Source organism: Trichoderma ghanense (genome assembly GCF_004382785.1).
Source record: "Trichoderma ghanense strain CCMA-1212 chromosome Unknown scaffold_5, whole genome shotgun sequence".
NCBI classification, from domain to species: Eukaryota; Fungi; Ascomycota; class Sordariomycetes; order Hypocreales; family Hypocreaceae; genus Trichoderma; species Trichoderma ghanense.
The window spans coordinates 950,968-972,297 of NW_027395668.1; the positions used below are offsets into that span (position 1 = coordinate 950,968).

Genomic DNA, 21,330 nt, shown 5'->3' on the forward strand with positions numbered 1-21,330 from the left:
CCTTTCTCGGAAGCGATCTTGTCCGCCGTTTCTGTCAGGAGTAATTGCCGTATCTTTCAAAGCGACCACCGTGTGGGAGGCCTGTCATCCTGCTTCTTCCTCTTGACGCGATGAGAAAGTGTAAGCAGAAGATACACCAGGCGCATTATCACCCCTGTGGTGATTCTCATGTTGAGATTTGTGTAGTTGTTTGAACGCTGAGGGTTGAATCTCGAAAGGGTCGTGGCGTATGGGACCTCATGTTGGAGGATGGATGGCATTCAATGGGAGGCGTGGGTGGATATAGAGGCACGGCGGAGATGGTCATCTGTTCAGGCATTTGTCTTTGCCATGTTCACATGACCTCCCGTAGGATCGTGAAAAGCACTCGGTCATTTTGTTTGACAACGATTGTTTGGGCATGCTGCACACACTCTAGGAGATGCCCGTGAAAGTGATGATCATATATTCAGCTCCTCTGCTTACAAGCAACTCCAGCAGCCACTGAACCGTAATTTGACGGATGCGCCGGGGCCTTGATCGAGACAAGACAGTCATTTTCAAACCTGGAAAACCATCTTGCAAGCGTCAATTCGCGAGCAATCACCCACCTTCTTATACCATCGTGAACCATCCTGGTGTTCGTTAAGCGCTTTTGTACTTGATTCACCACCAATCGCAAGCCCCTCATTCTCGCTGATTCATCTCACGTGACCCCTCATCCCTCCGCATCCCCGCCGTCATCTAACAGCACTTGCTCCCCTAAGTACCTTTGTACCGCCAGACCGGCCCAGCTCCAGCTCTCCCAAAAGACCGAGTAATAGCCAGCGAGAAATTTAATCCATCCCGCCGACATCAAATCCGAACCCGTCACCAAAAAAACCCGCCAACGTCCAAACTCGACAACTTCAACCCACACCCCTCCTCCCACCCCCAATTGGATCCTCCTCGTCCTCTTTCCTCATCTTAATACGAGAAAAAAAAGAAGAAGTCGAAGAGAAAACGAAAATGTTCCGCACTGCCGTCCTCCGCACATCCGCCTCGGCCGTCCGCGCCGCCGCCGTCGCCCGACCCGTCGCCATCCGAAGAACAGCTGCCTTTGCCGCTGCGTCTGCTCCCCGCGTCGCTGCTGCTCCCCTGCGCGTCCAGAGCGTCATGGGCGTGCGGATGTACAGCGCTGCTGGTGGCCTGAACAAGGAGGAGGTTGAGGGCCGCATCATGAGCCTGCTGCAGGGATTCGACAAGGTAAGGACGCTCTCCTTGCGCTGCAATGATAGTTTTTGAAAGCTTTGAGCGATTGGAGGGGAGGTTGTCTTTTCATGCTGCGGAGTGCATTGTGTGGGACAAGGTGCTGCGCGATGGATGCCCAAGTTCGCTGAGAGGGGAGAAAGTCGTGATGTGAGGCGGGGGGAGAGAAGCAGAGCGGGGTGCAAATCTCGACATCGCGATTGTCCGGACATGCGCCACGGCTCTCTCTCTCTATAACCGAGGTTTCAGTTTTTTTCGACAAAGTCTTTTGCTAACATTGCTGCGCTTCAGGTTAACGACGCCGCCAACGTACGTTCGAACACTTCGCACACCCAACGAATGACATGCATCTAACCATACCGCTTTCCCCCCCTCACAGATCAAGCCCAACGCCCACTTCGCCAACGACCTCGGCCTCGACAGCCTCGACACCGTCGAGGTCGTCATGGCCATTGAGGAGGAGTTTAGCATCGAGATCCCCGACAAGGACGCCGACAGCATCCACTCCAGTACGACTCTCCCCCCCTCTTCTTATCTCCCGAGCATAATAGTTTTTTGGGGCAAAGTACATGATTTGGTACACGTGTGTATGCTTACCGATTTTGGCGTTACAGTTGACAAGGCCGTCGAGTACATCCTCAACCAGCCCGATGCTCACTAAATCCGCTTTTCCGATCCCGACGACTCTGGAAACAACACTGGCGCCTATCTCAAATCCTTCTACCTCGCTCGCTATCTGACTCGAGATTCCCCTGCCTGGAATATACCCCGTTATGGATGAGGTCCGGATGGTAGGATGGAGATATCGAAACCTTATGTTGATTGGGAGAAGCCGCAAATCTTACCTTTTTTAGCCTTCGTTAAACTTGTCGAAGGATCCAAGAGGTGGTTGGACCAAGGCTATTCAGTGATTTCCAGGCTCCGAAGGAAAACGGGATTGAAGAAGGGGCGGGAAAGCGTTGGGAGTATTGACTCGGATAAGAAAACGGGAAAAGAAGAAAAAACGACGGTTGTATTGATGGGTGGGTGGTCCGGAGAAGCTGTTCAGAAGAGAAAGGAGTCTTTTCTTGGGCAGCTTCCTCCCTTGTACTAGTGTATAGAAGATTCATTTTTACTCTCCACCATTTGCTCAACCCTTTTGCAAAATGTAGAAACTGCTGTGCTTCTCTTGTAGAGATCGACGATTACGGCTGCTATATATCCTGCAATACAAAAGGTAAAAAAGGATCCAAGCTGGCCTCGCCAAACGGGGCTATCATATCCAACCGCCGCTTCAAATATCAGATCCACATAATGAATTATCTGTTTGTCTCTGTGCAAAAGGACAGTCCAAGATTTCAACATACAGGGCAAAAGGCCGCAATTTGATGAGATGCCACAAGACTTCAGGGGAAACGAAGTTGCAGTCTGACGTCCGATGAGATGCCACGGAAACCAATGATCCAGTAGTTTCGTACTTTCATTATTTCTCCCCTGACGGTAGCAAAAAGAAAATCATACTTGATGCTGCAAAAGAACGCCTGTACTAGAAAACACCACCCCCGCGATCCAGAAGAGAGAGGTATGACTTCAGGGCGTAGCCGTCCTAGATGGCTCCTCGATACCGAAAAATGCAAAAAAAAAAGACCAAAGGATGGGAAGAAAGAGCAAGAAACGCAAAAGAAAAACTCCAGCCTATATAGTAGTATATGTACACCGCCCCTGTGGTCCCTTTTGTTTTTCCCCGCTTCCCAGCCCTTGGCGATGTCGGATGCCGGATGATGATTTTGTGTTCCAGATCGCCACGATGTTGAAGAGAGAAGAACGAAAAGCCGTGAGATGGAAATAGGCAGCTTGTAGAGACATCGGGAGATTTTTGGTGGACTGAACTCTCGGTTTCAAAAGAGACGAGAGTTCATGCAGTGCCCTCGTCTGGGTCGTTGATTGACATGCCTTCGTCAAAAAATGGTCGTGATTCCTCCGTCGGTCGATTAATCTCCAAGGGCTGGAGTGTTATTTTGTCTAAATGAAAATGCTCCGCCATGCTTTTTGAATGCGTCGTCTTCACAAAGTCATCATCTTCCATTGACTGGTACAGCATCTCGCCCCTCTTTGGCGCCGTTGGAGGATGCCACTCCCTTGCTGGCGGCGGCGTTGGCATAGGAGCTGTAGGTCCCAATGGCCAAACCGGAAGAGCCGCGCTTGCGAGCTTTTGATGCTGACGCGTCTTCCTCCTCCTCCATGCTGAAGACAAAGGCGGGGTCTTCTTCGTCGATCGGGGTGGTAAACCGGACGGACGAACCGATGCTGTTGCTGGAGACGTGGCGCTCCAGACTGCGGTCCTTGCCGATGGGCGAGATGCCGTTGCTGGCGCTACGAGTGACGGTGGGGTGCAGCAGAGGGCTGGAGCCACTCAGGGTGTCATCAAGCCGGCTCCGTTGCAGCTGCTGAGAGAGCATCGACATGGATTCGCTTCCAGAACGGACGGCAGATGGCCGGCCATTCGCGCCAGAGAGGTCGTCCGACATTTCCTTGGCGAGAATCGAGTTCCGCAGGGGGCTCCCGACATGGCCAAAGGCTGATCCGGCAGCGCTTCGGGCCGATCTCGTCATCTCCTCCTCCTCCTTCTGACGCTGGAACAGGGGTCCCCATCGACTCGGGCTTGAGCCAATGGGGCTGCCATACTTGCCCAGACTGCCCAAGCTGAAGTCTGGCCTCTCGTCCCGCATCGAACCTCTGCGGGCCTTTTCTGCCGGGGTCAAGAGATCTTGCAGGTCGCCCGGAACGAGATTCTCCGGCACGTTGTCGTCGTCGCCAAAGGCAAACTCGGCCTCCCAGTCGCGGTCCACCATGTTCTTGGGCATGCTGGCGCTGAGCAGCCGCGGCTTGGGGTATCGGGTCGAATGCATAATTCGCTTCCCAAAATACTCTTCGCCGATGAGATGTTGCGAGTCTGGCGGGCTGCCGGCGATCGGGGTCGCAAGGTGCTCGGACGATCCGAAGGCGGAGGAGTGGAGCAGCTTGAGCGTCTCCGACGTGCGCGAGTCCTTGATGCTGCTGAGCGACGGGGATGGCGACTCCAGGCCAAACTTTGACGGCACGGACGAGGGCCACGGCGCAGCAGGGAAGCGGGCGGCGTTGGAGATGCCGTTGGAGTCGAACGAGGCGGGCAGCGGGGCATCGAGGACGGAGAGGCCCTTTGCGGCGGGGGACAGGCCAAAGCCAAGGCGCGAGGAGTCGTCGTCGGGCGGGGAGCCGTAGTTGGACTCTGTGACGGAGTAGGGCGCATCGATGGTCGGGGGTCCGTTATCGTGGCCTCCGGAAGGGCCGAGATGCTGCATCTCATCGCCGAGATAAGGGTATGCGGGCTGATCGGCGCGGTAGAGGGACGTGGTCAGGGCGCTCGCGGTCGAATGGCTGAAGGGGCTACTGACAGCGCCCTGGGTCTGTGAGACGGGACTGGCGCCGCCCGCGCGGTTGAGGGGATTTGGACCGATGGTAACGCCATTCTTACCGTAGTTGATTCGGCGGCCGTCGGGCAGGACGTGGATGTTTGCGCATTTGGGGCCAAACTTGCAGTTACCCTAAGAGGAAAGAAAGCCAGTGGTCAGCCAACTAATCTCGACACACACAGCTGGCCATGGTCTGCCCTGCCATGGCGCAACAAGAGACGGCCCGCAGAATCCATTTTTGCACGCAAGAGAGAGGATGCGAGAGGGGGTGATGAGGAGGGGCCTTCTAGAGATATATCGGAGGGGCATCGGAGAGGACGTTGTCGGTTGCGGGTGTTTCCGGCTAAGAGCAAGTATGGAGTTTTTTTTGCTTCTCTTCTCTCCTCTTGGTCTCCTCCCGCTCCGATTGACTCAATGGGTAGAGAACTCAAGTAGGTGAACGGGCGAGACGCAAAAAGACTCAATGGGGGACATGGCGGACAAGGGCAAGGCGGCGGCAGCGGCGGAGACGGCAAAGGGACCACGTCAAGAAGCACCTCACCTTTGCGAAATATTTGCATATAGTCTCGGAGGCAGCACCCAGATCGTGGCTAAAGGGACAGGCATTGCCGGCCTGGCAGGCTCCCTGACGAAAAAACTTGCACGGGACGTGCGATGTATCTGCAAGCAGCAAGCAAACGAGGTCAGCGCAAGGTCGGCCACTTCTGGCGGGCGACGTCGGTGGTCGTGTGAGCGGTCCGCAGACAGCCTTCCACTGAGGAAAAGCAATCCAGCGGACTTGGGTGTAACACGAAACCAAGGGCTCAGAGGTCGGGGCAAAGGCAAAGGCAACGTACTGGGCGGGCTGCGCGGCATGCTGTGATGGGTGCCGTGGGCAGCGCTGGGGATGCTGAGACTGCCGCTGCGCATGTGGCGATACTCGGGCATGGTGGCGGCGGGAGACGAGAGTCGCGAGAGGCGGCGCTGGTCGAGCGCTGGCAGAGGCGGATGCGAGGCCAGAGGAAGAGGAGAGGAAGTGCTGCGAGCGTGTCGGATCGAGAGAGGGGGGAAATTGGGGTTCAGGCTGCTCGGGTTGTGTAGCGGCGGCCGAAGCGCAGCGTGGGCGGGGATGGAGGGGGCGGAGGGGGCCGGCTGGGGCGCTGTGGGAGGCGCTGGAGGCGCTGGGCGAGGGCCTGGGGCGGCGCCCGTGGCCGTGTAGGCGCCTGGAGCTGGCGCTGGAGCCGTCAAGGTGCCTGTAGCGGTAGCGGTACCTGTAGGGGGGCCCTGCATCTGCACCCGTACCGTGAATGCCGGGGCACCACCCAAACCTGATGCTGAGCCTGGTGATCCAGAACCTGATGCTGGACCTGGTGATGTCGCTTCCGGGCCTCCGAGCTGGTGTTGGCCGTGCTGTTGGTGGTGCTGATGCGGCTGCTGGTACGGGTCCAGGTACTGGCGCTGCTGCATGTGCATGTGCATGTGCTTCATGTTCTGCGTGTGTGATTGCGCGTGTGTCTGCGTCTCCCGAGAGGCTGCCGGCTGCTGCTGCTGCTGCTGCTGGTGGTGGTGGTGACTGAGGCTGCCGGTATTATTACTGGTATGATTATTGCGGCTTCGGTCTCCCGCAGAATCTTTGTGCCTCAGTACGGCTCGTAGCAGCGCTCGCGGCCGTCGTAGCCCTTGGGGCGGGAGCACAGCGTATCGGTCGTGGACCGCGGCCATCCGCTTACATGTGGATGGGGTCGAGATGGGGAGAGCGCAAGGGGTCGCTGTTGGGAGAAACGAAAGTTGGCACGGCCGAGGGCAAATCCGAGGTCGAAGCGAACGATTCAAGCAGGGGGCGGAAAAGAAAGATGACAGAAGAAGAATGGAAGATGGCGAAGAACAGAGAGGGAGCAAGATGATGGGCAAGGCAGGCCGGTATATGCGCCTGATCGCCACGTTCTTGTGCTGCCGGGTCCCAGAGGTCGAGATCAAAGTACTCGACTATACCGACTAGCAGTCGAGCTTACTTTGAGGCTGGCGATGGGCTCAGCAAACGCGCAACGGCTCAGGTCAGTTGCCCGTCCGTCAGCAGCACACGTACCGATGCTGCGGGCCCTCCTAGCCTGGAGAGTGTGAGGTGAGATGCTGGATTCGGGCCCTTTCCAGTCGACATGGAGCAGCCGGTACTGACAACGGGATGCGAGCTGCGAGAGATTCCTCAGACGATCAAGCCAGGCCGATATCGAATGATGGCCCCAGTGTCCGACGACAAGGGGGTGTGTGGCAGTGGCAGGGGGGAAAAGCAGTGGCAGGGAGGGTCAGTTGAGGTGATGGTAATCTATCACGGCAGATATGCATGACAGCTTCTTCTGATGAATCGGCCGCCTATCAAGCCGATGCACGGGAACGTCTAGCTTATTATATATCTGTGCCTGCAACTGTGAGCAGGAAGGTTGGAGGGCTGGGAGGGGTGGAAGTCGAGTGTCGGCAAGCTGATACATGAACATTCACGCTCGTGTTAGTAGGAGGTCTGATAGTAGGTTTGACGTAGATACGAGTACGCAAGACCCCCCTCTTCCCTCCCTCGCGTCCAGAGCAGAATCAAGAGCAAACTATATGGCTGCTGCTGCTGCTGCTGCTGCTACATGTATCCATCCGGTGGCGAGAGCGTGTTGGATAGACAGCCGTTGAAAGAGATGGTCCAGATACGGGCGTGCGGACACGGGCGTGTGAGCAGGTGTAGGTGTGGCAGTATAAGTGAGGTTTGTAGCAGACGAATGGCACCAGACCAGACCTCTCCTATACTGAGATCAATCAGGTCCGTGTACTTGTATGTAAGAAGGTGTCGTCGGTATGTGGCACCTCTCGGTACATACAAGCAGCACTGAGTAGGTACCTAAGGTAGTAAGTAAGGTAGTAGGTAGAGGCGGGTGCGGATGACGGCGTTTGAGCGGACTGAGGAGCAGTTGGGGTGGTGTGCAGAAACACCACGTTCCGTTGGCGATGGCCTTGGCCGGTACCTCCCGTCCAGCGCCGAAATACGCGAGCCCGGCAGGTACCAGCGCTAGTGCGGCAATATTGCCATTGTGCTCGATACAGACTGGACATGGAGTCTCTCCGTGAGGAACCGTCCATGTATGTGCATGCATTGAGCGATGTCCACATGCCGCTAGTCGGAGCAAAAGCCCGTGCAAATCAACGGCCAGCTGGTGAGGCGCTTCGATGCCCTCCACCACCCACCCATTCCTAGTCCTGTCCACTCTTTGCAAGGGCGGGCAAGAGACTGATGAGGCGATCAGGTTTGGGCCACTACCAAGCACTAGTTTCACAGATAGACTGCGGGCTGCCTCTGTAGTGGTAAAGACTGAGAGCAGACCGTTGGCCGGTCTTGAGGTTTCGATTCAGCTCGGAAGCGACTCTCGCTCTCCGTTTGGCCATCTTTGACAGCCCGGAATAGCAATAACGGCGGCGGAGCTGACAGCTGAGCCTTCGACCCGTTTCAGCATCCGGCAGCGTGGCAAGACACGACTGAGCCTCCAGGGAGAAGACATGAAACATCAATACATGTACTCTTCATGTGCATACGAAGGACATGTACCTCCACATGCCAACTCGGCGCGGGCCGACATTCCAGTCCTCTGGCCCCGAAACCTGAAGACATCATCATCACCGTCATCATACATCGTTGCTTGACTGTCAAGCTGAATGGCGAGAATCGACTGCCTGAGACGCCTATGCATGCCCCATCTCATCTCTTATTCATTTGCCTCGTTTGCCATGGTGAAAGAGAAGTGCCATCAGATCTCCTCATCTGTCTCGATGCATAAGTGCGCATTTCACGTCGTATCGACGAGCCTTGTCTGGACGTAGGCATGTATGTATGGAGGTATGTCTGCATCCGAGATTCCATGGCCCCACCTGCGGCCACCCTGCTGCAGATCACCCATGGCATTTTGATGAGCACGGGGCCAGCATCGATGACGATCTTGCCTGTGGAAATACATGGGAGTTGAGCGTTCTCCACGGACGGCAGAAAGGGAGACCACGGGAAAAGACGATGGACCATCATGACATTCACAGTTACACGTACACAATCCCGCCTCTTATCAGATGGTGAGACCACCGCAGCTACTACATTGATCGACCTCGGCAGGGTAACATGTATGCATACATGTCGACCCCGGTTTCTACGTGTAACGACATATCAAAGCCTCATGCCCACAACCATCAAAAGCCGCGATACAGACACGCATATCCACAGCAGAGGGTAGCACCGCTACCACTTGCACGGAGAACTTGTAAACGGTAAGCAGCGTCCTCCCGTGCTTCGTCCTCCCATCCGTCCTCCTGTACTGTGTATGTGAAGTACAGGTAGACGTATTCTGGCGTCTGCCCCGGGAATGCTCGCAACACTAGTCGAATGGGTTTGTCCTCGTGTCACGCATGAGCTTGTCATCCAGGGCCGCCGAGCCCGTCCTGGCTGAGCGGCCCTGCGAGGCCCAGCGTGGCCCTGCCCACGCAATCTTGTCCCACCAGGAGGCTTTTTCGTTTCCTTTTCCCCTCCTTCTTAGATAGATTCAAGATTGTCAAAGGCGGGCTGCTGTGACACGACATATAGCGATACTTGTTTGCCGTCCGTTGCCTTGATGTTGTTGAAGATATTACAGCAACGTGAAGCGATCTAGCAGGCAGTCACGTCTCGACACGACTCACGCTGATGTTGTGTTGTATTGCTGAGTTTTCTTCCTTTCAACATTTGACTGTTGAGTCATCAGCTTCTCTCTCTATTCACACCTTGTCTGACAATCCATACTGTACCCGTACCTACCTTACCTTACCTATGCTGTACTCGTACAAGAGATATCGCGTATTTTGTCCTCACCAGCTCGAGCAGCCTCCCGCCGCTAACACAGGACTTGAACCCGGCCTTGTCCAACCAACCCCCCAACTTCAGTGAAGAAACAAGGCGGCCGTCACAGGGGCAAAGCACAGACGAGATGAAAGACGCCCGGTTGCGCGAAGAGTCTTGATAGTACAGAACTCCCAGAGCAGGAAACCGAGCAATCCGTGTAAATCCGGGGAAATGCCTCCATCTCCCTTGTCTACATACCCATGTCCCTGCTCGGCGCCATAAAAGCAGACTTCGGGCTTTCACTCCGCGATTTCCTCAACAAGCCCGGCATTTTGAGTCGCCGATAAGCCAGGAATAGAAAATGCCATGATGGCAGGTATGAAGTCGTCGTCATCGGATGGCCGTCGAGCCGGCCGTGAACGAGGGACGTTCGAGGTGGTCACCTCCTACCTTGGTACATGTACCTACTAGGTACCTGTCAGGTGTCTGAGACAGCCTTGAAAGGACGAGAAACCTGCTTTCAGCTCGCTCTAAAGCAGGAACCACCAGGTGTTGGAGGAGATGTTCGTGAATCATGCACTCTTCAGGGACATCAACGCCGTGTATCCCAAGTAGTACATGTACACTGAATCTCGTGACACACAGCCTCGAGGTCCAGCGGCTCGGCAATTCTGATATCTCTTATCTGCCCCAGATTCTTCCGAGGCTCCCCCATTTGGCGTCGCCTGCATGAACATCTCCAACCGAAAATCGCACACCGTTCTTTGTGCTTCGTATCTCGTCCTCCGTGGGCCCTCCACACAAAGGACAGGGACAAGGACAAGGACACTCTCGCCTCACAGCAGCGCCGCAACCGAGGAGAACAAGAACCGCCAGCAAGAAACCGGAATCGCGCCACCCAGCCGAACGGCCTCGAAGCGACTCGTCAACTCCTCGCTGCTTGCTGTCATTGTCCGCCTGCTGCCCGTGTCTCAACTGTCTGCAAAGCCGTCACTCGGGCCATTGAAGCCCGCATCCATCGCCCTGGTGCCTCGTTCACTCAAGAGGCGCGCCAGCCCTCCTTCTGCCCACGGCCTGTCTCAGGGCGAAGAGCGGCTAGCGATGCCCTCACAGCGAGCGAATGGGAATGTGTGCGGCAGCTACGGGCCATGTGCGGCGATTCTGCATTGATCTGGTTAGACGCCTCTCAGGAATCCGCTCTCCAACGATGCATGCTCTCGATATGCGTCGATCTTTGCTCTTCTCTGCTCGCATTTCATTCCGATTCGCCTTCCCCTTCAGCTGCCATCGTTGAACCGGTGCTCAAGGGAAGTCACTAACGGAAAACGCGCGATAGACGCAAAAGACGGGGCAACTTCATGTCGGGTCAGCAGAAGAGAGACTGCTGCGGTATTACCATGTCGTCTGCGCACAGTTTGCCTACGCCCACAAGAACTTGATGGCGCATCTGTCCGGACAATAGGCGGGCTTGTGCAACAGCCAAGAAGCTGCCTGTGCCTGTCGACGCTTTCCCCCTTCCAGTGCCCGTGGGAATCAAGGACGGGAGGCTGTCAGTGTGGCATCTTGCCTGTTTGAGGCGGGCTATCGAAGACAAGGACGCCACAGAGAGACCATGTGCAGGGGCAGCCGGATGCTTGGGTTGTGACTAGCGATATGGCTTGAGCCCGGCCTTGCACACTTGTCCAGCAGCCAGTCCGCCGCAGTCCGCCGACGCGCTGCCTGTACGGAGTACGAGCAACTTGTACACATCGTGGGCTACCTTGTGTACTGCGTCCTCTGGTAGTCGGATGATGGATGCCATCATCTTTCTTCCGCATTTGACTTTCTGGCTCACGGCCGGGCTGGTCATTGGCCGCGAATGACATCTGCCGCGCGGACGACGCTACCCTCGCCGATGTCCCCTCGATACGAACCGCCAGGGATGGTCGTCTTCACGTCCGTGTGGCCCAGGAGGCAAGCGGACACACGCATGGCTTGTCCGTCCAAGGCACAGCCAACTACAAGCCGGGCTCGATGCCTTGCCTGCAAGTGCGTCGGCATGCCGCATCTGCTCCCACCCTCTGCCCGCCCCATCATGCACCCTTATGCACATCTGGTGCGCTAACGCAAGCATGTGTGAAGATGCATGCCATGGTGGGGACACACTCAAAACAGCTGCGTCTGTACGAGGGTCATGCGTCCCGCAGAGTTGCAATAAGACTCCATGCTCGATACTCCAACCTCTGACCTCCCTCTCGACATCACCTTGCTGGACACGCACATGTACGCGCAACTACGCGCAGCTACATGACGCGAGTCATTGATTCTAGAATGCGTCGCGCTTCACTGGTTTTCTTTTTCCTTCCCTTCTCGTTGTCTGTTCACTCAGCTCCCGATGTTCCACCATAGGCCCCCCCCCCCCCCTTTCAGAAGCCAGATGCTAACCGATACCATGATGCTCCGTACAGTTGCGGACACTTTGCGGCTGGCTTTACGCCTCCCTCTCTTCCAACCGCCATGGCTCCATCATGCCTTGTGGTCAAGGTGTGGGCCGTCCCAGGCGGGCCTCTCCGCACCTTGCCACGGTTCGTTGCCATCCATGTCAGAGAAAGCTGGAGGCGGCTCTCTTCTAGCTAGGACGCAACTCAGCCGCTTGAAATAGTTTTTTGAGCAGACGGATTGCCCGGGCCTCCAACTGTCTCTCATCGTCTGATTACACACCCTTCATCCATCGCCTTCTTCACTACACTCTCCGCAAGCGCAAGTCCTCGGGGACTCAGACCGTCGCTGCATCCCTGTTAGCCTGACTCTCGCTTTCAATGATCTCCAACCTCTCTGCGTCCCGCCACTTCACATCTGCAAGATCTGCCACTTTCAAACCAAGCACTCCCTTGCTGAATCTCATGATCCCTGCCCACTCCCCCCACCACAATGCCGGCTCTGATGGCCAACCTTGTCCACCTGTCCCGGCTAGCTTTTGTGGTCATCCGCCCATCAAGTCCATTCACACGCCTCCCCCCCTTTCTCTATTGCGCGTTTCCTTCGCCTCCTAGGACGCTCTTGGCGGCATCGTCAAGGGGCATCACCGTGCAACCAGATGATGCGCCATCATATCATCTTCCAATCAGCAAAGGTCACAGTCACCTCGAGGTAGGTAATGATGACGTTGTCCGGAATACCTCTGCGGCTCTTTTACACGAAAGTCCCCATCTTGTTGCGGGTTCCTTCTCTTCTGAGTTCAAAGTCCTAGCCCTCTCATGACTGGTATGAGATGAGACGGCTATGCAACAATGTCCTAGCTGGCCCCTGCTCGAACTTGCAGGAGTAGGACTCTCATTCTTGAGCATGGCGTTTTCAAATCAAGGCAGAGTCTCGCAACGGAGACTAGCATGGCTGTCATGATTACCTTTCCGGTCTTGTATCAGATCCATACGGGCTTTTGGGTGCTCGTATTTCACTACGAAGGCCACCCCGAGCGCGTGGGGCCCTGAGTCGACGTCTACCTGGCTCTGCCATGACCAGCGCCACGATGAGCTTACCATGGATCCCTGGCCTTGATTGGAAGATCCTCACAAGCCATGGTTACCAGAAACGGGCAGTTCTTCTGCATGTGACGGCGAATATCTTTGGCGAGTGGACACATGCGCCCATCCAGATCAAGTAACCCGCAGGCAGATACGGAAACTTTAATCCGTCTTGGCCTTTGAGCATCTCGAAGGCCCAAAAGGTGACACAGTCGTCAGTGTGTGCTGCTGCTGGACCATTTGTTCCTAAACCCGGGTCTCTTCTCCCATTCGATCCATTGGTCCGATGATCCTCGGGTATTTATGCCCCCTTTCTGTTTGGTGATTTCTTGATCAGGTTTGGATCGTAGCTGGCCCTTTTTTTCTGACGTGAGGGGACATGGGAACTCGTTAGTGAATGGTAGTTGTCGTGTTTTAGAGTTTGGGAATTTTTGTATATACGACCCGACCTGAGTGAACGCCACGCAGGCGTTGTGACAACTCTTCTGTGCGAAGGGGCGAGACTTGTGGCGAAAGGACTGTAAGGGGGTGTTGGATTGTGCCAATTTCTATTGATCGGTGTGGTTGCCCCTTTTGAATAGCATGATTTGGGGTTTTGTAGGCGTGAGTGGCATTTCTTCTGAATCGTTTGATATTCTCGTGTTATCGAGGACTCAGTCTTGCTGTCATGGAGAAATGAAACAAGGGTTCTGAGAACTTGGTTCTGCAAGAAGAGCGTGGTTGTAGAGGACTTATTGTGGGTTCGCATGATGATGGATAGAATTGTTTGGCTCTCTGAATTCAAGTTCCGTAGATGAATGATCTATAGATGCGGTATTACTCTCGCCAACTTACTTTATTCATTTACCTCGAACCATTTCCATAACAAAGGATACTGGTATTGTTCCCTCGTAGTTAAGTTTGCATGTGATCAGCTTTGTATGCTTGGCAACATAGTTGTTATTGAAACAGGGGAAACAGAGAGAGTTGCTCGCATCCTTCTCACGCATAGATAAGCCTCAGCATGATTCTCTGAAATTTTAACATCGAATGACTCGTTTAAATGAAGAGTGACAAGCTTAAGCATTTGTCGGTGAATACTCACATAGGTAATTTAGCATATTCTTCTTGTCGGCAGGATGAGTAGACTATTGCCTCAAAACGTATCTGTATATGTTATATATATGTATTTGTTATCATCTAGGTTATGAGTGGGAACGATTCCCTCGCTTTCTAAAGCTGCCACATGTAGATTTCTAACGATATTAGATGCCTGCAAGACTTTTTAGACTAAGAATCTTTCAGACTGGGTTTAGTAAGAGTTTCTATGTTTCAACAACAATACCTTTATCGTCCAGTCTCATTCTGTCCGATGGATGCAGAAGGTTGTGTCATGGCAGTTATCAAGCTTGCTCGTCACCTCCTTGTGCGTGAAAGCTGCCTTGGAAAGGATCCGTTAGAACAGCATCAAAGATTTCATAGCACAAAATGGCTTCGTTCACAACACACAGGTTCTTTGGCTATCACAAACCTGAAAGCTGTACGTTGTGTAACCCAAACCACCGCACAACAAAGAGCTGCAAGAACATCACATTAACCGTTCATCTCAATAAAAACAACCAAGGTTTGAAAATGCCCCCTGCGGTCATCTTCCATTGGCGAAAAAAAAAAAAAAAAAAAAAAAAAAAAAAAAAAAAAAAAAAAAAAAAAAAAAAAAAAAAAAGTCAAGACAAGGCATCTTCTATTCCCCATCTTTCTGCTCTACTCGCCCTGAACTACCTTTCTCCGCCAATTCCATCAGTCTAGATAGTGCACGCACCGCAGCAGTAGACTCTCAAGTAAGAAGTCGACACTGCTTCTCCACGAGCTGATGTGGACGCAATACGTTACATCAATGAATCCTTCGGCTCCCCTAGCCTGATGAGGCTCGAAGGATACCGTTACACAAGAAATGAGGATAGAGCAAGAATGTGATGATCGTGAACGAAGACCCAAATTTCAGCGGTCTTCCAAATACTGCAGTGGCATTCACCCGAAATCTTAGAGACACACGTATCGGCTCCATCAATTCCCCCTGAGTTGCCCAATCCATGCAGATCGCTTTGGTGCTCCGCGTCATGTCCAACTCTTCGCTCAGCTCGGTATGGCAATGCGTTGTGTATGCGTCGTCGCGGCAGAAGAGGGCGCTTCTGTCGTCGGCCCTGAGTATGATGATGTCCATATCGATCCGGGGCACGATACAGAGGTCGTTGACACAACCCCCACCCCCAGCCCTTCGAATCAGCTGCTATCGGCACAACCGAAGCATTCTCATCTTTGCGGCGAATACATGGCTTCATGCCACGATTGAGGCAGTTTCCCATAGACAGCTATCACCCAACCACGCTCATCAGCGCGGGTTTCGGGCTGCCTCCCAACTGCACGGGCGTAGTACAGTATCTGCCAAAGAGCCCACGACCTTAGGGAACAAAAGCGAAGTGAGCCTCGAGGTTCTCACAGACTCGATTGTGTCCAACAATGACACGTCGGGCTTCATGATGCCGAACCCATACCATTTCAGCGCCCTGGTGGGTGTGACGGGACAGATCGGCTGGCCGATATACTCCGACAACAGGATCTTCAGAGGGTATTACCCTCCAACCGCCTTGGATCTACCATGCGATAGTACTGTTTGACGTGTATAATGGGATTGGTAACGGATCCATCACGTACTTCTGGCCCCAGGCAAGTACTATGTCACCACCAGCGCCATTGCGCGGACGCAGATGGACAAGGGCTTCGCAGATACCGTCGATCTTCAGCATACCATCCACCTCCTCTTCGCCAGCGACATAGCGCAGCAGGTAGCCCATGGATACGCCCACACATACAGCCCGGCCACTGTCGCGACCGCCGGTGGCGTCGTTGCGCGTCGGCCTGCTCTATCCGCCAACAGGCGATGCTCGGGGCTAGCGGTTAGGTGCCGTTGAATCCGCTCATCTTTTTGCTTGTCGCCAATCTCCTAGTTGCTATTCTGGTCATGGCTTTCATAGCAGGTGCTCTGGTGGAGGAGCATCAACGCCCTCGTAGCGGCGCATTTCATGTGGACCATGAAGAAGCAGGACATGGTTCAGGAGTGTCAAGGCAATTGTGCTCCTCCGGTTCAAGGTCCATAAAACGGATGAGAATGGCTGGGAGCTGAGCTGTTGTAATTCACAGGCGTGTGTGATCCGGCCGTGTAAATGGAGAGACAGTCTGTTTTCCTGTTGAGTCAGAGTGAGCTAGTTGCTGTAGCCGAGTAAAAAGGGCCGCTTGGGCAAAGCACAGATATTGAGTCGGGGAGTTGGCAATGTTGTCTTGTCAGATGAGCAGGTAGTTCGTGTGCAATTCTCAACAATTGTGGTATATTATATCCATCTAGCGCATTTGTTCAAGCATAAAGGCATTCTCAGCTCTTCAACTGAGATGGTGAAGAAACAGGAAAATAAGAAATAGATGAGATCATTTCGCTCATAGCATCTCGGTAGTCCGTGAAAAGTGTACCAATCAACTCAGAATCAACCTTCGGTGCGGTGTAGCCGTTCGTTGCGCGGCCTCGGCATGCTGCGGTAACGGCAATCGTTCAGCGCTCAGCACGGGCACGGGAAAATGCAGCAGTCGATGGGGATCGGGCAGGGTATGATGAAGCAGAATCGGCCGGGGCAGCAGCCGCCATCGTCGCCTCCGCGCATTTTGACGTCGTCTGTCGTCTCGGGCTGTGGCTGCTGCGCGTCTGTTTGCACGGTAATATGTTAGTGTTGACCTATTTCTCCGCAAACTTGGCATGATGGTGGTGATTCCAGCTATTTCCACAGCGACTTACTCATGGCGGGGAGTGAGTTGGGCTGCGCATCGTAGACACGCTCAGGCTCCGTCACAGTGATGGCTGGTGTAGACGCGGCCTCTGACATGATGGCGGTAGAGCGTTGACGATATTACTAGTGGTGCTAATGCCGAAGCAGAGAAAACTAAAGGAACGAGCGACTCGATGACAATGCGGTGTTACTTGGGAATCTTTGAGCTGTTGCGATACAATCATCAAAGTGTGAAGGCTTGGTATGAAGTGTGCAGGAGAGGAAAATAAAACTGAGGATCAGATTAAAAAAAAAAAAAGGAAAAAAAGCCAAGAGCTGTCGTTCTTACGAGCTTGATTCCGGTCGCTCTTGCCTCCTGATGATCAGGAACGGGCGGGTACGTCATCGACACGTTGCTCCCGTTTCCACTCCCGCAGATGATCCGCCTTGGCATGTCCCTTGTCTCTCTTGCGGGGAAAAACGATTGATCCGCATGATTCCATGCTTGTTTGTTTCTCTACCAGCATTCTGCTACTATTTCCTCATCGCCATCATCTTCATGTTTGCGAAAGGCGGGAGAGTTTAGCCCTGGCACATCTACGCTCATATCCGCTTCTTCGTAGCACTCGGCAAACGTACCTCCATGCCATCGAACCACCGACTGCGCGTCTGACCTCGCCAAGCACGAGGCTGTCAGACCCTTCTTGCAGCTGGATCCATATGAGGGCTAGAGGTATGCAGTAAGCACTGACTGGGCCAAGTTGGTGATGGCTGAGCATCAGCTTCAGCTGGCTCCCAACTATGATGGCAATGCCGCTCTTGCGCTGCTGTTTGTCAAAAAGATTGAAGCTTTGCGAGGGCGGAGGCTCTGGTGGCTGTTCGTAAGTACAAGGGAGGGGCAGAGAGAAGCAGGCGCTGAGTTTGAATATTGGCCGCGCTTCGTATTAACATCGTGGCGTGATACAACTTGATTACGCCTGGTTCTCGCATTGCATTGGGCACTGCTTCCAAAGAGCTGGGATTGTGCCTGTATCCGTATTTCTGCATTGTGTGAATGGCCAAGCCTCGAATTGTGAAGTAGTCGATCTCGAGATGCCGCTCCCCTGATGATAGGCCAACATCAGCCCAGGGTGCACATCATGTTCTCGCCAAGAGACATGTTCCTCGAATGAGTTGAACAATCACACCAATTGCTGCGTTGCGAGCTGCTACATGCCCTGTATGTCCGTTATTTCGTCGACAGCCGCTGCCAAGATGGCGGATCGGGTTTGTGATGTGTCCGATGAGGAGAACGATTGGGCTTTGGATATCGGGCCACCCACTTATGTAGCCACCGATTCACCGTCTGGGCACATTGATCTCAACAAGATTGTCGGATGCTGATTAATATCAATCCTATGTCTGCTTCTCCGAATGACTCTGCCGGCGAGGAAATTTCGCGGGAGACGCATTGGTCTGCAATAAGTTGTCGCTTAGTTGTCTTAATTGTCTCAAAGCCTACACAGCCTGTGATCTCCCCCTGACGCTTGGCTTTCCTGGAGTCTCGGAGAAGTTCTAGTCCCCGATTGTTTGTAGTTCATCTGTTTGCAAGGAAGTCAACGGAATTCAGGCGGTGGTGACCAACTTTGCCTCAGTATCCCGTCCCCTTTCCATGTCGGCCGCCTATTTCCGCTCAGTAATCCCGAGAGAACTCTCCTGGACAACTAGCACGGCAGTCCACAAGAGAACAAGTCATTATACACGTTGTATCGTCGTTTCAAAACTGTCAATGGCCCCTCTTCCGTAGAAGCAGAGTCAGCAAATTGACTCAACTCAACTCAACTCTGCCAACAGCCGTCACCTGTGGCACACTATTCCTCCATCCCTCTACAGACTCCAATGTCCGTACTACATGGATAGCCTCAAAATATGAGTTTTCTACATTACATGTGCGCAGTACAGTTGATGTAATCTCTCTCGTCTCGCGGTGAGTCACCGGCCTTGCAACGCCCCCACTATGACTCTATCGCCGAACACCATGTCGATTGCAAGCCAAACCACCAAGAAAGGGGGTTGAACCAACACACGAGCCAAGAAATTATCGAGGAAAAGCCAAAAGTAACAGTTACCGTTGCCGTAGCGGATAAGATGATTGTTGTAATGTCCATGTACTCCGTACGGTGACGATGCCCTTTTTGCAGCGGAATGGATGACGAGACAAGGAGCCATGGGGCAAGTGATGCGTCTTTGCAATTGCGAGTGGCCATCTCTTCAATGTTACTTCAAGGATCCATGTTGTGCATCTCCTGCGATGTTTGTGTAATGTACATGTAGCTTGGCTTCAAATTGATCGTGTCTTGAATTTTCCGCATTTAAACAATGGTTCATCCCAGCTTGAGATGAAATCTTTTTCTAAAAATCAGCATACAATCGTCCTTCCTCTGGCCTACATTCAACAAAAAACTACCTCAAGAACGGAGGCGGTTGCTGCTGGAAGACGATGGCTGAAAGCTCAGGGGGTTGAATTGGGCCTTCGAAGCTCTTCCTCCTGTCTGATTCCTCCTTGCCCAACAACTTGTGTAAGTGGCCAAGAGAATCAAGAATGAATCTCTGATTCGGTTTTCCAAACTGGAGTTTGGCTCAAGCTGAGGTTTAGATGTTTTAGTGAGTATCTTCGCCTTTTCTTTCTCTACCCTTATCGCCTCCCATACGTGTACACGTATGCACACCCCCTATCCCCATGCCCTATCGACACAACGTCGTCGGTCTGCTGTGATGAGGCGAAAGAAGTTGAAAATCTCTGTGATACATCTTGTTCATAAAAAGGAAGAGAATCGACATCGTCTGAGCAGCCGTGATGGCGTTCTAGTGTATTGGAACTATCATATCTTTATCCTGTTTTCTCAGTTTTATTTGTGGCCGTGTGACCTTGGCTCCATGTCTATCTGCAATTTGACTGTATCGCTAACATGAATCCTACATATGGCGAACTCGGTGAGCTCCTACACCCTAGGGCTGAGCCGCCTGGGAAGAGGAGTCCAAATTCAATATAAGCCAAGAAATAGTCGGAGGAGCAACAATTTGAAAACAAGATGAAATTCTGTCCCACCCTTACAAACATTTTCCGGCCCCTTTCTCCCGTAAACACCAAAACGCGAGTGATTTATACACTCCCAGTTCCAAGAATTGCAGATCCATAAAAATACAACAAACATCGTTTTGTGAAATAACTGAAAATCCCCTTTATGTGCGTGATTGTAGTCCCAGTGCGCGAGGTTACATGTAGGTGGGCGTGCGCCGCTGTAAATGCAAGGGGGCATTCATGTCCTCCCCAGCACCTCCCGCAGCGCTTCCACCTCGGCCTCACGCCTCGCAAGCTTGAGCTTGAGCTCATCCCGCTCCCCCGCCATGTCGCTCAAAGCACGCTCCAGATCGGCAATCCGGTCAAGGCGCTTCTGGCGGTATTTGCGCGCCGCCATGGTGTTGCGCTGCCGTTTGATCGCAGCCTGCGCCTCGTCGCTCCCGGCTTCAAACTCGTCGCCGTCCGTCGACCGAGCGGAGCCGCGCTGTTTTGAATGCGAGCGGCCGCTGTGTGTGCTAGTAGGCGAGTCCTGGCGGTTGTAGTGATGCGGTGCTGGTGTTGATGGCGGCATGGACAGTTGCGGCGTGGGCATCTGGAAGACGACGGCGTTGGGGGATCCAGGGGAGCAGCCGGGGCCGGACACGCCCAGTCTGTCCTGCTGGTGGTGCGGCATGCGGACGTTGAGGGTTGTACCGAAGAGATGCTGGTGGTTGTCATTGTGGGTTGAAACAAAGGCTTCTGCAGACATCTCTTCGGTCAACGCCTGTTCTGGCCAGTATCTGAACACAAAGTCTCCGTCGTCAACCATGATGGGCGAGGAAGAGCAAGGCATGTGGCAGTAGTAGAGACTTGAGGGATGATTGATTGCAGAGATGCAGAGATGTAGAGTCCCTTTCTCGATGGCAGTGCGAATATATTGAACTGAGATATGCCTTGGGTGTAGATTATGAAGTGATGATGGCGTCTCGTCAACCATATATACCCATGTTAGAGGTCTCAATTGAGAAGAAAAAGGTGGGCATGTCAAGCAGAGGTGCAACGGCAACAACTGCATGACATGACGACACGGACATGGCCCGCCAAGTGAAAAGAAGCAATATAGCCAACGATGGAACCCGACGAACAGTCAAGCGTCCGCCATATCGGTTAGATCCATGGGTTACAACCGAGCCCAGGAAGTTGAAGCCCTACACACGAAAAGGCGGGAGGTTGAAAGTCAAGGGTTGCAACAACCAGCAAATTAGCGACGGCGACAGGGCAAAGCTCCCCCAAATCCTTCGGTGCCAGCGAAATTTTCGGGCTGCGGCAGTGCTTGCTTGCTCCATGCAGTGTTGTTGTGTAAGGTATTGATCGAGAGCGCGAGCAGAAAGGCTAGCCCGTGACAGGAAAGGAACATTGAGGATGGGGAGGAGGGAAAGGCTGGCGGACCTCGTGTTTGATGAGTTTCCTTTCTTCTTTTGGCTTCGCCCGCCTTTTTTTTTTTTTTTTTTTTTTTTTTTTT

General features: G+C 53.5%; 7 protein-coding genes across 7 annotated transcripts; 4 read left to right on the plus strand and 3 right to left on the minus strand.

Moving 5' to 3' along the window:
- Positions 1-987: 987 nt before the first annotated feature.
- CCMA1212_005284 (uncharacterized protein) lies at positions 988-1,888 on the plus strand (the record flags this gene model as incomplete). Its single annotated transcript, XM_073702550.1, has 4 exons — positions 988-1,224; positions 1,519-1,536; positions 1,607-1,736; positions 1,842-1,888. 4 exons carry the CDS (start codon positions 988-990, stop codon positions 1,886-1,888), a joined length of 432 nt encoding a protein of 143 aa, XP_073558781.1.
- Positions 1,889-3,281: 1,393 nt separating this feature from the next.
- CCMA1212_005285 (Protein cps3) lies at positions 3,282-6,359 on the minus strand (the record flags this gene model as incomplete). Its single annotated transcript, XM_073702551.1, has 3 exons — positions 3,282-4,790; positions 5,200-5,318; positions 5,495-6,359. 3 exons carry the CDS (start codon positions 6,357-6,359, stop codon positions 3,282-3,284), a joined length of 2,493 nt encoding a protein of 830 aa, XP_073558780.1.
- Positions 6,360-9,843: 3,484 nt separating this feature from the next.
- Positions 9,844-10,793, plus strand: CCMA1212_005286 (uncharacterized protein; the record flags this gene model as incomplete). The annotated part of the gene is made up of 2 exons (XM_073702552.1): positions 9,844-9,928; positions 10,120-10,793. The coding sequence occupies 2 exons, from the start codon at positions 9,844-9,846 to the stop codon at positions 10,791-10,793; spliced, it is 759 nt and encodes a 252-aa protein (XP_073558844.1).
- Positions 10,794-10,832: 39 nt separating this feature from the next.
- CCMA1212_005287 (uncharacterized protein) lies at positions 10,833-11,336 on the plus strand (the record flags this gene model as incomplete). The annotated part of the gene is made up of 3 exons (XM_073702553.1): positions 10,833-10,839; positions 10,996-11,027; positions 11,124-11,336. 3 exons carry the CDS (start codon positions 10,833-10,835, stop codon positions 11,334-11,336), a joined length of 252 nt encoding a protein of 83 aa, XP_073558782.1.
- Positions 11,337-12,384: 1,048 nt separating this feature from the next.
- CCMA1212_005288 (uncharacterized protein) lies at positions 12,385-12,714 on the plus strand (the record flags this gene model as incomplete). The annotated part of the gene is made up of 1 exon (XM_073702554.1): positions 12,385-12,714. The coding sequence occupies one exon, from the start codon at positions 12,385-12,387 to the stop codon at positions 12,712-12,714; it is 330 nt and encodes a 109-aa protein (XP_073558784.1).
- Positions 12,715-16,564: 3,850 nt separating this feature from the next.
- CCMA1212_005289 (uncharacterized protein) lies at positions 16,565-16,885 on the minus strand (the record flags this gene model as incomplete). The annotated part of the gene is made up of 2 exons (XM_073702555.1): positions 16,565-16,707; positions 16,798-16,885. 2 exons carry the CDS (start codon positions 16,883-16,885, stop codon positions 16,565-16,567), a joined length of 231 nt encoding a protein of 76 aa, XP_073558783.1.
- Positions 16,886-20,067: 3,182 nt separating this feature from the next.
- CCMA1212_005290 (uncharacterized protein) lies at positions 20,068-20,637 on the minus strand (the record flags this gene model as incomplete). The annotated part of the gene is made up of 1 exon (XM_073702556.1): positions 20,068-20,637. The coding sequence occupies one exon, from the start codon at positions 20,635-20,637 to the stop codon at positions 20,068-20,070; it is 570 nt and encodes a 189-aa protein (XP_073559121.1).
- Between the last annotated feature and the right edge of the window lie 693 nt (positions 20,638-21,330).